This window comes from Lemur catta, chromosome 11 (genome assembly GCF_020740605.2).
Source record: "Lemur catta isolate mLemCat1 chromosome 11, mLemCat1.pri, whole genome shotgun sequence".
Taxonomy (NCBI): domain Eukaryota; kingdom Metazoa; phylum Chordata; class Mammalia; order Primates; family Lemuridae; genus Lemur; species Lemur catta.
Window position 1 is genome coordinate 371,957 of NC_059138.1, and position 12,969 is coordinate 384,925.

Genomic DNA, 12,969 nt, shown 5'->3' on the forward strand with positions numbered 1-12,969 from the left:
GGTGCTGTGGTTTCCAGCTGTGGTCGACCTGCAGTCCGTGCGTCTGGGCTCAGTTCACAGACCAGTGTCTGCCCGGCAGGTGGCTCCGATGTGGAGATGACCCACGGCATGGATGAGGGTGCCCCGGGCGCACCTGGGAAGGGAGGGAAGCTCAGCCATGGCATAGCCTGTGACAACTCTGGGCCGTGCTAAGGGCCAGGGCTCCTACCGCGTACTGACCCCTGGTGGTGTGGCGGCTGAGGCGGGCAGAGTGTGGGGGTGGCCTGGACCAAGGTGGGTGTTGGCAGTGGGGGCGGATGAGTCACGGTCACCTCAGACCGTCCTTGGGCACAGTGCTCTAGAAGAGGAGTGGATGTACTTGAAATTTTTTTTTTTTTTTTTTTTTTTGAGACAGAGTCTGGCTTTGTCACCTGGACTAGAGTGCCGTGGCGTCAGCCTCGCTCACAGCAACCTCAAACTCCTGGGCTTAAGCAATCCTCCTGCCTCTGCCTCCCGAGTAGCTGGGACTACAGGCATGCGCCACTGTGCCTGGCTAATTTTTTATATATATGTTTTTAGTTGTCCAGCTAATTTCTTTCTACTTTTTTAGTAGAGACAGGGTCTCGTTCTTGCTCAGGCTGGTCTCGAACGCCTGAGCTCAAGCGATCCGCCTGCCTTGGCCTCCCAGAGTGCTAGGATTATAGGCATGAGCCACCGCTCCCAGCAAAATTTTTAAAAAATTATTATACACTAAAATATACTTTCATGGCATACTGTATGTACCTTTAATAAAAATCTCAAAAATATCATTTGTGCTAATAACTGAGAAGAAAAGGCTGTCGAGCCTGAGGAGTGCAGGAGCTCGGGTTCTAGGCTCCGGCCTCAGCCTGGCCTGGACGGGCCACTTCGCTCCCTGTCCCACGGAGGAGCACCGCCTGCTGGTCTGGGCGCAGTGTGGCCAGCCCGAGGGTGTGAGGGTTAAACTACACCGGGGCCTGCCCCTCCAGTTTTCATGCAATATCAAGTCAGGAAATAACAGAGAATTTATGTGCTGTTAAAAAAAATAAAAGGGTCTGGGTACAGTTGCGCACGCCTGTACTCCCAGCACTCTGGGAGGCTGAGGCAGGAGGGTCGCTGGAGCCCAGGAGTTGAGGCTGCAGTGAGCTTTGACTGCGCCACTGCACTGCAGCCTGGGTGACAGAGTGAGACCCTGTTTGTAAAAAAACATACTAGAGGATTCTTGGGCGCAGTGTCTTTGGAGGCCACACTACCAGCAGTTCTGTGTTTCTTTCAATTGTTGAAGCTACACTAAATCATTACAGGTGTGCTTGTTGCATGACAGCATTTTAGGAAAAGGTCATTTTCTTTTTTTTTCTTTTTTTTTTTTTTTTTTTGAGACAGAGTCTCACTCTGTTGCTTGGGCTAGAGTGAGTGCTGTGGCGTCAGCTTAGCTCACAGCAACCTCACACTCCTGGGCTCAAGCGATCCTCCTGCCTCAGCCTCCCGAGTAGCTGGGACTACAGGCATGTGCCACCATGCCCAGCTAATTTTTTTTCTATATATATTTTTAGTTGTCCAGATAATTTTTATTTCTATTTTTAGTAGAGACGGGGTCTCGCTCAGACTGGTCTCGAACTCCTGACCTCTAGCGATCCACCTGCCTCAGCCTCCCAGAGGGCTAGGATTACAGGCGTGAGCCACCACGCCCAGCCGAAAGGTCATTTTCTATGGACATGTTTGTCTCACTGGTAGCTCTAGTGGAGAGGGCTCCATCATCGAGCGCCCTGTGACCCGTGTGTCCTCCCCACAGTGTCTGCCGATGGTGCTGGACAACAGGCTGAGCCACCCGCTGCTCGAGCAGCTCCTGCCCTCTCTCAGGTACAGTCTGCACGACAACTCGGAGAAGGTGAGGGTGGCTTTCGTGGACATGCTGCTGAAGATCAAGGCCGTGCGGGCTGCCAAGGTGGGTCAGCAGCGTGCGGGCTCCTCAGACCGGGGTGGGCCGTCCTTGCCCCGAGAGGCTGAGTGGTCTCATCGGAACCCATGACTGCTGTGTTTCACCAACTGCACGTGTTGTAATGTTTTGTTTTGTGTTTTTAGGTGGATGTTTTAGAAATATTACCAATGTGTGTTTTCTTTGTAAAGATATTAACGTAAGCAATACCACCTTGCGTTGTATTTTTATCATGTGTACAAGTTTGTATTGAACCATTTCATGTAATATTCACCCACTTGGCACCCAGTAAGCGCTTCATTATTGGTTGAAAAGTGCTGATTACGAGGGAGGAGGAGCTCGCTGGGTAGCAGACGTGCTCTTGGTCGAGGGAAGAGGTGCTCACTTTACAGTAGATGTGCAGTTGGCATTTCATACACTGCTGGAGTGATGGTGCTCTTTTAGCTCTAGTTCTGTTCAACTTTTGGCTAAAAATGTTGGTTATAATATTCTTGAATTCATTATTACCTGGTACCACGGTGAGCTTTCTTTTTCCACAAGATAGTTCTTGGAAATTTATTTTAAAATGTTTACAGGATTTAGGAGCAGGCTGGCATGTCCGTGAGTGTAGACAGACTTGTGCATTCACAGGAGAAGTACTGAAGGAAGAGGATGTTTTTGTGGGGCGTGCAGGGAAATCCCTCTAAGAGGTATAAGCATGAAAGTGCAGTGTGGGGGTGTTCGTAGTGTGCTACCCACCATGTGAAATGGGGAACATGCCTTTGCTCAGATACAGATCACATGTTCCTGGAAGAGAATAACAACTTAGTAGTTAGTAGGTGCCTGAGGTGAGGGGATTGGAAGTTCAGGGGCTGGAATGATGACACCTTGTCACTGCATGTAGCAGATGTTGCTTTATGCTTTTTGCATTTTGATCTGCGGATTGTTTTGTTTGTCTTTTGAGATGGTCTCTTTTGCCTGGGCTGGAGTACGGCGGTGTCATCACAGCTCGCTGCAGCCTCAAACTCTTGGCTGGAGAGATCCTCCCGTCTCGGCCTCCCAGAGTGCTAGGACTACAGGCGTGAGCCAACATGCCCGGCCCCCAATTTTGTTTATGTTAGAAAAAAACAAAGATATTTTGAGTGATCTATGTGGTGTGAATACCCCGTGTTAAACCCACTTGCGTTCCTTTGGTGCTTGGTTGAAAATCACTGGCTGTGGACTGTGCCCTGTTCCGCTGCTCTGCCTGCCAGCACCATGCTGCCTGCTGCCGCGTCTTCCAGCAGGTCTTGCGGGGCCCGTTGTCCAGCTTTGCTGCTGTGCTTTCAAAACTCTTTTAGGTCCTTTGCCTTCCACATACATGTTGGAGTCAGCGTGTCACTTTCAACAAAGAAACTGACTGCAGTTTTGATGGCATTTGTTTCAGTAGCCTACTAAAACTAGTTCTGAATCTGGAAGAGAAACGTTTGGCTTAGTGTTGTGTTTGAAGTGTAATTCTGTTTGCAGAGGATTTTCCAGGTAATAGCTGGTGGGGGGTGGCGACGGGAATTGTAATTTATTGGTGGGGGTCAACCTAGGAGAACCAGGGTGGTGCCGGGTGCGGCAGAGCGACGTGAGGCGTCAGAGCAGAGAGGGAGCGCAGCACGTCTGCATCCCAGGCCCCCACCTGCAAGCGCAGGGCAGAGCCAGCGGCCGGGAGGTCTCTGGGGAGGTTTGTGATGAGCGCACAAGCTGATCGCCTGAGAGCTGAGGCCACAGAGGGCGCGATTGGCACGGTGGCTGGCGGGAGGCAGGTTAGCAGTTGCAGCTGCTGGGAGGGCGTCATCCAGGGTAGGAGGGGCCTGGGCAGTGCCATGCAGGGCTGCCAGGCCCTGGTTGCGCGTGGCGTGGTGATGGGCACATTGGTCCAGACAAGGGTTTCCTGCCTGTGGCTTCAGAAGGAATGAGAGCCGTACTTTCCTATTTCCTTTGTCAGCTGTGCAGTCCCAGGCACTGGGTAGAGATGTCAACTCCCTCCCTCTGGTATGTCTACTTCTTTACTTCGTTTTATTTTTTTAAGATACCGGGTCTGGGTGCATTGCCCAGGCTGGCCTTGGACTCCTGGGCCTAAGCGATCCTCCTGCTTCAGTCTCCCCAGTAGCTGTCGCCTCGGGCTTGCGACACCCCTGGCCTGCGTTTCCTCTGTTTCTGCAGCTGTGCGTGGCCTGCGGCCTCAACCCTGTTCCTTTCTGTGGTGCCGAGGCAGCGTCGCGGAACAGCGAGAGCGTTACGGCCCTGTGCTCCGTGCTCTGAGCCTGTTTCTGTCTGTGGAGTGGGGTGCTGAGGCCTCCTGGTGCCTGCGTTGGGGGGTTAGGAATAAGTAGCACCAGAAATAGTAGCACAAGCACCTGGTGTAGTGCTTGGCACACCTGGGTGTTTCCGGAAAGGGTAAGTGCTGGCAGCACTGTCACCCCAGCTCTGCAGTGTGTGACTCTCAGGTCACAGCCTGACGCCTCACACCCACAAGTACTCGATCTGGGTTGGCGTGTGTCGGTTGGGCAGAAAGGGGCCCAGGCTGGAGTCGGAGATGTTACGACGGTCGGAATAGGAGTCCTGGTGTTTGTCTCTTTCTTGTCTCTTAAACCTTGAAAGCGCTGCCTTTGGCTTCCAAGCCTTTGGTCAGCGTGCGAACTTCATCGGTGGGACACTCCTGTCCCCGCTGCTGGGGCACAAGCGCTGGGAGCGGCTGCTCTGTCCTCTTCCCTGTGGCTGCTTGAAGCCCTGGGGCGATCGATGCTCCGTCTCCCCAGTGCAAGGATCTGAGCAAGTGTCCAGTGTGGGGGGACGTGGGGTTGGTTATTGTCTCCATGCCATCAGCTTCCCAGCAATGCCAAGAAGTCCCCGATGTCCCAGGGGCATTTCAGGAGGAGGTAAGCACAGTATCAGGTGCTGCAGAGACCTTGTTGCAGTTGAGGGCACAGACAGGGCCGTTTGAATGTGCAGCAGGAGGTCATGACAACCTTGGTGAGAACAGCTTCAGTGGGTGGGCCGGGTGGTAGCAGCGGGCGCAGCACTCAGCATGGCTGGCGGGGAGGAGGGAGCTGGCGGGGGCAGGAGTTCACGTCCAGTGCTGTGTGTGCGCGTGTGGCGGGGCTCAAGGGTTGGAACCAGGTGAAAATATCTAAATGCTGGCACAGAAGATTCAGCTGAAAATACTGGAAAGGAATGGGTCTTTGGAGCGATGGGAGGGTGTGGCCCGCCCTGCAGGTAGGGCCTGGCTCACGTGGTGCCCCTGAGATGTTTCCTTTCTGTTACTCTGTGATATTTTTCTCTGGTTTTGAATTTGCTGCTCAGAAGTTTGGTGCTTTCTGTAGGCACCTCGGGATGCTTTTAGTAGAGGGACACTGGTCAGTTGTGACTCACGCAGGTTGTCTGGCTGTGGCGTCTGAGACAGTCTGGGCAGGTGGGGTTGGAAAGGGGCCCGGCAGTGCTGCCCCTGGGAGTGTCCCTGTCAACACTGTCACACATTTTCTTACTTTCACATGAACAGGCCAAAAGCTTTGGTGCGTTAGAAACTTCTAAAGTGTTAGATTGATAATCAGTTACCATTTGAGAGTTTACCGTACATCAAAAATGATGCTAAATAATAACTGACCCTCCAACAACCTTACACTTGGGTGCCTTATGCATTGGTACTTTTTAAAATGCAGATTTATTAATTCTAATTGATTTGGGATGAATTTTCTTGAATATAAAATTCAGTTCTTGTTTCGGGTATGGTCTAGACATTTTGCTTGGGCTGTTGTCAGGATCATAGGAACAACGGGTGTTTCCCTCCGCATCTGCTTTCTGTGCAGTTCTGGAAGATCTGCCCCATGGAGCATATCTTGGTTCGTCTGGAAACCGATGCTCGACCTGTGTCTCGGCGCCTGGTGAGCCTCGTATTTAACTCCTTCCTGCCCGTGAACCAGCCGGAGGAGGTCTGGTGCGAGCGCTGCGTCACGCTGGTGCAGATGAACCACGCGGCCGCCAGGAAGTTCTACCAGTACGCCCACGAGCACACGGCCTGCACCAACATAGGTACCGGGCGCTGCTCGTTCACACTTCCTGTGATGTGTCCCCCCAAAGCACGGTGCACTTTACTTTTAAATTTTTATTATTATTATTTTTGAAACTGGGTCTCATTCTTTTGCCCTGCTAGAGTGCTGCAGTGGCATCATCATAGCTCCCTGCAGCCTCAAACTCCCGGGCCCAAGCCATCTCCCGCCTCGACCTCCTGAGTAGCTGGGACTACACGCGCGCACCACCATGCCCAGCTAACTTTTCTATTTTTGGTAGAGATGGGGTCTTGCTATGTTGCCCAGGTTGGTCTTGAACTGCTGACCTCAACCGACCCTCCCACCTCGGCCTCTCAAAATGTTGGGATTACAGGTGTGAGCCACCACACCCAGCCACGAGATACACTTTGTGCATGTTCAGTGTTTGTCAAGTTAATAAGCTTCATGCTTTAATGCATTTCTTTAATGATTTCCCTGGAAATAATTGCTTTCAACTGTTTTGGATTATAATTTTACTATTAGAAAGGTAATTTTGTAGAGGAAACACATAAATTCTTGATCATCTTAACATTCTAGCGAAGCTGATCCATGTCATCCGCCACTGCTTGAGCGCCTGCATCCAGCGGGTGATGAGAGAGCCGCAGCCCGAGGACGGGGGCGGCGAGAAGGAGAACGTGAGCGTGAGTAGAGCTGCCGCCTAGTCGAGCGTGGAAGCGACGTCCTTTCCACGGCCCTATGTTAGGGATGTTTTATTTCCCATTCAGTGCTTCAGTATTGTTATCCGAACAGATTACTTTGGAAGTTTGTAAGCGATGTTTTTGAAAGAACTGCTGTGTGCCCTCTGTAGTTCATTTTGGAGTTTGAGTAGGATTTAACATAGGAGAGAAAACTTCTCTGTGTATCTGGACTTGGCCTGGGTGCAGCGTAACTGGACTGGTTTCTGGGTGTTCCGTGGTTTATGATTCGGTGGGTGTGGTGTCACTCAAAGCCACTGCCTGGGATTCTGCTGGAAACATCCCAAGTCCCCAGTTATGTCAGAAGAAAACAATATTTAAGACTTAGACACGCTTATTACTTATAAGCAGTATCCTAAGCTTCTAATAAACTCTTAATGCTTACGGACATCTAAAGTAAAATTTTTGGATCATTTTGTAGTGCCCAAGTAGACAAGAAAACTGGACTTTAAAAGAAAATCACAAAACGAAGTTTACCCTTTGTGAAACATGTGTTCACTGCACGATGAGGTCCTTGTATTACAACTTTTTAGGTCAATTTCTGAACCAATAGAAAAGACAAATGTTTAGAAGTATGTAGGTCCATTGTATTCTATGCGAAAAGAAAAACATTATTTGCCATTATAGATGTTCTCATTCCAGATTGAGTGGGGTTTAGGAATACATAGCTATGTTGTAAACTGTGTTAGAAAGTATGGAATTTGTCACGTAGCTATTCTCATTCTAAGAACATCTGTGTGGCTCATAGCAAACATTTTTAGAGTAGTCCTTTAACTTTTTCTCATTGCTGTATACTAAAAACCAAAGATGTTCTCTGCTAAAATAAAAAGTTGGCTTCATATTTAATGAATGGTCACTTAGGAGTTCAGCACATTCCTCCAACGATGTTCACAGGGAGGAGCGTGGCTTCCTCACGCCAGTCGGCGACAGGGGCTGCCGTGCCGACCCTGGATCGTGGGGGCCCCGCAGGGTCAGAGGAGCCCTGTCAGTCTGCTCTGAGCGCCGCCCTCCTGGTCGTGGCCACGCCGTCAGCAATGTCTTTGCTTTGTAGGTCGGGTTGGCCGTGACTCGTTTCAAAGCATGAGTGCATGTTGAGATACTTAACTTTATATGGAAACTACACTTGTGTCCTCCGTGAGCCCTTATTAATCAAACTCGTTTTTCCTCCTAGTATCTTGTTCCATTACGTTGGCGTAGATAGCACAAAAATACCAAAGCCTGACACGAAATCATCCTTTTTGTGTCGAGGTTGCTCCTTTCAGGAAATGGGCTGTGTTGGTCACCTGGCAGACTGCTGGGCTGTGCACTGTGTCCCCCGCAGGCCTCCCCAGCGCGTCCCTTCCCAGTGACGGGCATGTGGCTCGCAGTGCTGTTGCCGTGGGGCTGCCCGCTCTGGGGAGCAGGGGTGTTGTTAGAGTCCCCTTGTGGCTCAAGCTGAACATCCAGAGCAGGGATGACCACACGCCAGCAGCCTAAGTTCGGGAAGACAGAAGTGGCTGTATTTCTTCTAAAACAAACCAAAGAAGCCCACGACTGGTCCGTGGTGCTCAGTCCTTGCAGACTGCAGGCGGCTGTGCTGACAGGGGAGTGGGCTGGGGGCGCCCCCACTCGCACTGAGGCTTGTGTTGGAGAGTAACATCTTTCCCCACCAACAAGCCCTTTTTAAAGCATGATGTTTTAGTGATTTTTTTTTTTTTTTTTTTGGTGAGACAGGGTCTTGCTGTTGCATGGGCTGGAGTGCAGGGGTGTCATCGTACCAAGTGACACCTGTTAACAAGTCAGAAGACACAGAAAGAAAGGCGTGGTTTTCATAGTGTTGCATTCCTAGATAGAAACGATAATTTATACATTTTGATTTTTAGAGGAGTTTTAGTTAAGATAAACTGTTAATTTAAAGGATATAGGGTAAATTTGACACGTAAGGGAGAGCTAAGGAAAAAAGTAAAAGGTGTAGGGTTAATTTGGAAGCTATTTGTTGAGTGGGCTTTTTTTCTGTTTTTTTAATCTCTTTTGTCCTCGTCTTTAGAACCTTTGAGTAGGCTGGGCTTTTAAAAACACCCTCACTTCCCTGTGAGAGATTCTAAAGTGGGGAGTACAGTCACATACGACACGATGATAGACTCTGTGTTCTCGCACCTCTGCCTTCTGTCTCCGATTCTGGGCTGCGTGTTAGAGCGCTGTTACCTCTCGGTAGCTGTCATGGTTAGTTCCTCCACAGTGACCTCGCCTGTGCCTCAGGTTCTGGACAAGACGTTGTCTGTGCATGACGTGGCGTCCATGGCGGGCCTGCTGGAGGTCGTCGTGATTCTCTGGAAGAGCATTCACAGGAGCCTGGAGAGCAACAGGGAGGCCCGAGCGTACACCATCAACAAGTTTGCCGCCGTCCTCCCCGAGTACCTGAAAGTCTTCCAGGTGAGTGTTGCCCTCCTGCGGAGCGAGGGGCGCTCGGGCTGCGTCTGCTCCCTGGGTTTGTGAGGGGATGGCGGGCGGTGCCTGCTGCGGTGGCCCAGTCTCTTGTTCTTCCGGGCACACGCGTGTCTCCGCCTCCTGACCTCAGCGCCCAGAGGAGCGTCCGGGGCAGCTCTCGATTCTCCCGTCTCTAATGCATGGCAACGTTGTTCCAGAATGTAATTCCATGTGGGGAGTGTGAGAAAGGGTTTGGGAACGTGAAAGTGCAGGTCGGCGCCAGCCCTGGGCGGTTGCGCTGAGGTGCTGGATGGCACTCGGGAAGCCAGCGTCTCCCTGAGCGCCCTGAGTGTGTCCGCGTTGTTGGGGCAAACAGAGCCATGGGTGTGATTCCTTTTTTTGAAAAAATAATTTTTTAACTATTAATTGACAGAAAGCTGTATATATTTATTGTGCTCAACATGATGTCTGAGACAGACATATATTGTGGATTGAGTAAACCAAGCCAATAACACACACACTACCTCACACACTTGCCGTGGTTTGTGGACTTGCTGTCCGTGGCTCTCGAGGACGTGGCTGCGTAGATCTGTAGAAGCTGGGTCTCGAGGGGGCTCCTCCCTCACTCTCTGCGTGTGCGATTTCCATCTGGGTCTCATTCCTTGACCTTTTTCTTCAGAAGGAAGTTCCACATTTCAGACCAAATTTAAAAAATGGCTAACGGGTAAAAATCCAAGTTAAGTCCCGACTATGAAGAAGGCATGGTTTAAACACAGGCCGTAGGTCTGAGGCCCACCCTTCTTTTCCCGGGTGCCTCTTGGCTCCGTCCTGCCCCCTGACGAGCTGGGGCCACGAGCTCCTCACCTGTTTCTGTGACTGTTGGCTCTGAGGTGAGAGCGTGACCTGTCTGCGAAGGTAAATCATCTTAGTTGCTGAATTTACCAGTAAATTAAAAAGCTCCAATAATTACCTTGGGCTGAGAAACCAGTGTTATTCCAGAAATCTCGGAGGAAGCACAGAAGCTCACTAGGACAGCCTGGCCTTGGGGCCCAGGTAGGGGTCCAGGTTCCGTTCTGAGTGTTTCTGGGAAGAGGAATGGCAGCTGCTAGGAGCTCAGGGAACACCGTGTCCCCTCCAAGTGCGGAGATGACACTCGAGCCACACTGTGGAGTCGGCTGTGAGTCTCAGTTTGCTTGTGACATCGGGGAGAGATTTTCTTCCTTTATTGAGATTTGGAGGTAAGGGCAGGTTCCCTGTAACTGAATACAAATTAATTACAGATACATTTTGATTTGGGGCCTGTTTTGATGTCATGTATATTTTCAGGAAAATTGTTATTTCTGTTTCCTGTAGGATTCACCATTTCCTCATTCTCCCAGCTAATATTTTTTTTTTTTAAGAAAAAAAATGGTCGTCTTGCTTTGTTGCCCAGGCTGGAGTGCAGTGGTGCAGTCATAACTCTTTGCAGCCTGAACTCCTGGGCTCAAGTGACCCTCCTGCCTCAGCCTCCTGAATAGCTGGGACTACAAGCACGTGCCACTGCACCCGGCTAATTTTTTTATTTTTTGTAGAGACAGGGTCTTGCTATATTGCCCGAGCTTTTCTTGAACTCTTGGCCTCACGTGAGCGTCCTGTCTCGGCCTCCCGGAGTGCTGGGACTATAGGTGTGAGCCACCGCGCCTGGCCAAGAATATTTCTTAGCGTTCTTGGTGGAGGCTGGACCACTGTGTACTGCACCGTTGTGGTGACAGTGATACAGCTATAGCGTCTTGAGCACTCAGCACGTGAGAGGGCTTTGTGTGGGACAGCCCACTCTGCTCTCCCAGCAGCCTCTGTCCCTGCTGCAGAGGCAAAGTGAGTGCAGCCCCTTCCTCTGTGTGGGACAGCTGTTGGGTTGGGGGTCTGCCGTGCCTCCCACCAAACCAGACTGTTTTCCAGACATATTCTGGATCGTTTTGTGAAGTTTTCTCTGAATAGTTTCCTTCTCTTATGTTCAGGATGCCACATGTGCAGAGTTAAACTTTTTCTGATAAACTCATTTCCATGACGACATGGGATTTTGTCTGTTCTGGTTACTGATGTATTTTCAGGATCTAGATCCGTACCTGGTACACAGCAGGGGCTTAAGAACGACTTACAAAGTTGTAACATGTTACGTCAAGTCTGATGATACTTGTCAGGCAGTTTTCTCTACCCCTCAAGCATAAGGTTGGCTGGTGCCCCCTTGACACTGGGAGGATTTCTGCGGTTCTCACCGAGCACCTTTGAGAATCAGTCTCAGGAAGTTGTGTGAAGAGGCTCGCTTCATTCCCTGGTGTTTCAGTACGCCCTGTCTTGTTTTCCTTTCATGCTGACAGGACGATCGCTGCAGGACACCCCTGTTCATGCTGATGTCCTTCCTGCCTGCCTCGGCCGTGCCCCGGTTCAGGTATGTGCAGCAGTGAAGCTGGACCCTGCACCGTGTGCCGAGCTCGTGCACGGTCGGCAGCGCTGGTGTGGCCTCTGCCCTTCCTCTGCCCACGGGCGGGAAGAGACGCAGTGCACGGAAGCTGCTGCTGCACCTCACAGTCCGGGCTTGTTCCCGACACCGGTGCGAAGTCCGAGGGGACATGTGCTGGGAACACAGAGTCGGAGCCTTGGTGTGAAAAGAATGTGAAATGTTGGTTACATGTTAGAATGATATTTTGGGTAGATTGGGTTAGATATGTTACCCAAATTAATTTCACCCGTTTCTCTTAAAATGTGAGTACCAGAAAACTTCACATTACATCTGTGGCTTGCTTTTGTGGCTAAAGTGTTGGTTGTTGTCTCAGTAGAAGTTGTTTCTATTCCTATTTATGAGCAATGCATGCTCACTGATGCTACACAAGCATGGCCCCCAGGATTAGGAACTCTAGCGCTAGGATCCAACAGGAGCAGAGGGCAAGGAGTTGGTGTGGCTGGCGTGGCCCAGAGCCGCCGTCTTGCCCTGTTCCGGGCGGGGCTCGGCTGGCGAGCATGGCTGTGGGAAGCAGCGTCCCGACCCCTGCCTTGGAGAGCGCTGCGGGTTGAGAGCGTAGGGCCGTGACCTCGGTGGTTAGCTCTGGACTGCCCCCACCTCTGACCTGACCCCTGCGATTCCAGCTGCGGTGTGATTCCCACCCTGAGAAGCCAGGAGGAGGGCACCCTGGACAAGAGCTACTGCACCCTGCTGGATTGCCTGTGCGCCTGGGGGCAGGTGGGCCACGTGCTGGAGCTCCTTGACCACTGGCTGCCCGGGGAGCACCCCCCGGCCAAGGTGTGTTCCCACCACGTTTCTTTAAAATTCGGAGAATAACTGCCTAGTAGAAGTCAGGCTTTTCCAGGGGTGTGTGCTTTAGTTACCAGCTTATCCCTCTCCGCTTGCAGAGTAACGCAGCCTCTAAACGTAAAGTGCAGATCCGCGACACGCGCCCCGTGAAACCCGAGTTAGCCTTGGTTTACATGGAGTATTTGCTGACCCATCCACAGAACCGCCACAGCCTGCTCTCCGCTCCCCGGAAGAAACTTAACAGCCTTTTAAAAGCACTGGAGACGTCGAAGGTAACTTTGTACCCTGAAAGTTGAGTGAACTCGTGTGATGGCAGAGAGATAAAGCGAGATGTAGATGTTCGTATCCGTGGTGCTACAAAGTATTTCTAGCCGGAAAGGAGTGAGAGTGATCTCGTCCAGCCCCTTCCACTTGTGGACCAGGACGTGGAGACCAGGCTCAGGCCCAGTTCCCCGACCCTGTCGTTCCTGTGTGAACAGAACCTGGGGTTTTGGAAGAGGCTTTGGGGCTCTGGACTCAGGCGGGCAGTTGTGTTTCTCAGAGCACCCCACTGGGAGTGGGACACACGGTTCTCTCCTGCTCTGCTCCCAC

General features: G+C 51.2%; 1 protein-coding gene across 2 annotated transcripts in view; it reads left to right on the forward strand.

Moving 5' to 3' along the window:
• Positions 1 to 12,969, forward strand: part of NCAPG2 (non-SMC condensin II complex subunit G2) — a 53,149-nt gene that overhangs the window by 18,928 nt on the left and 21,252 nt on the right. For both annotated transcript variants that reach the window (XM_045564790.1, XM_045564789.1), the window contains exons 13-19: positions 1,790 to 1,942; positions 5,749 to 5,971; positions 6,526 to 6,629; positions 8,922 to 9,095; positions 11,447 to 11,517; positions 12,213 to 12,366; positions 12,477 to 12,650. In XM_045564790.1, coding sequence (XP_045420746.1) covers positions 1,790 to 1,942; positions 5,749 to 5,971; positions 6,526 to 6,629; positions 8,922 to 9,095; positions 11,447 to 11,517; positions 12,213 to 12,366; positions 12,477 to 12,650 — 1,053 coding nt within the window. The remainder of the gene's footprint in view (positions 1 to 1,789; positions 1,943 to 5,748; positions 5,972 to 6,525; positions 6,630 to 8,921; positions 9,096 to 11,446; positions 11,518 to 12,212; positions 12,367 to 12,476; positions 12,651 to 12,969) is intronic.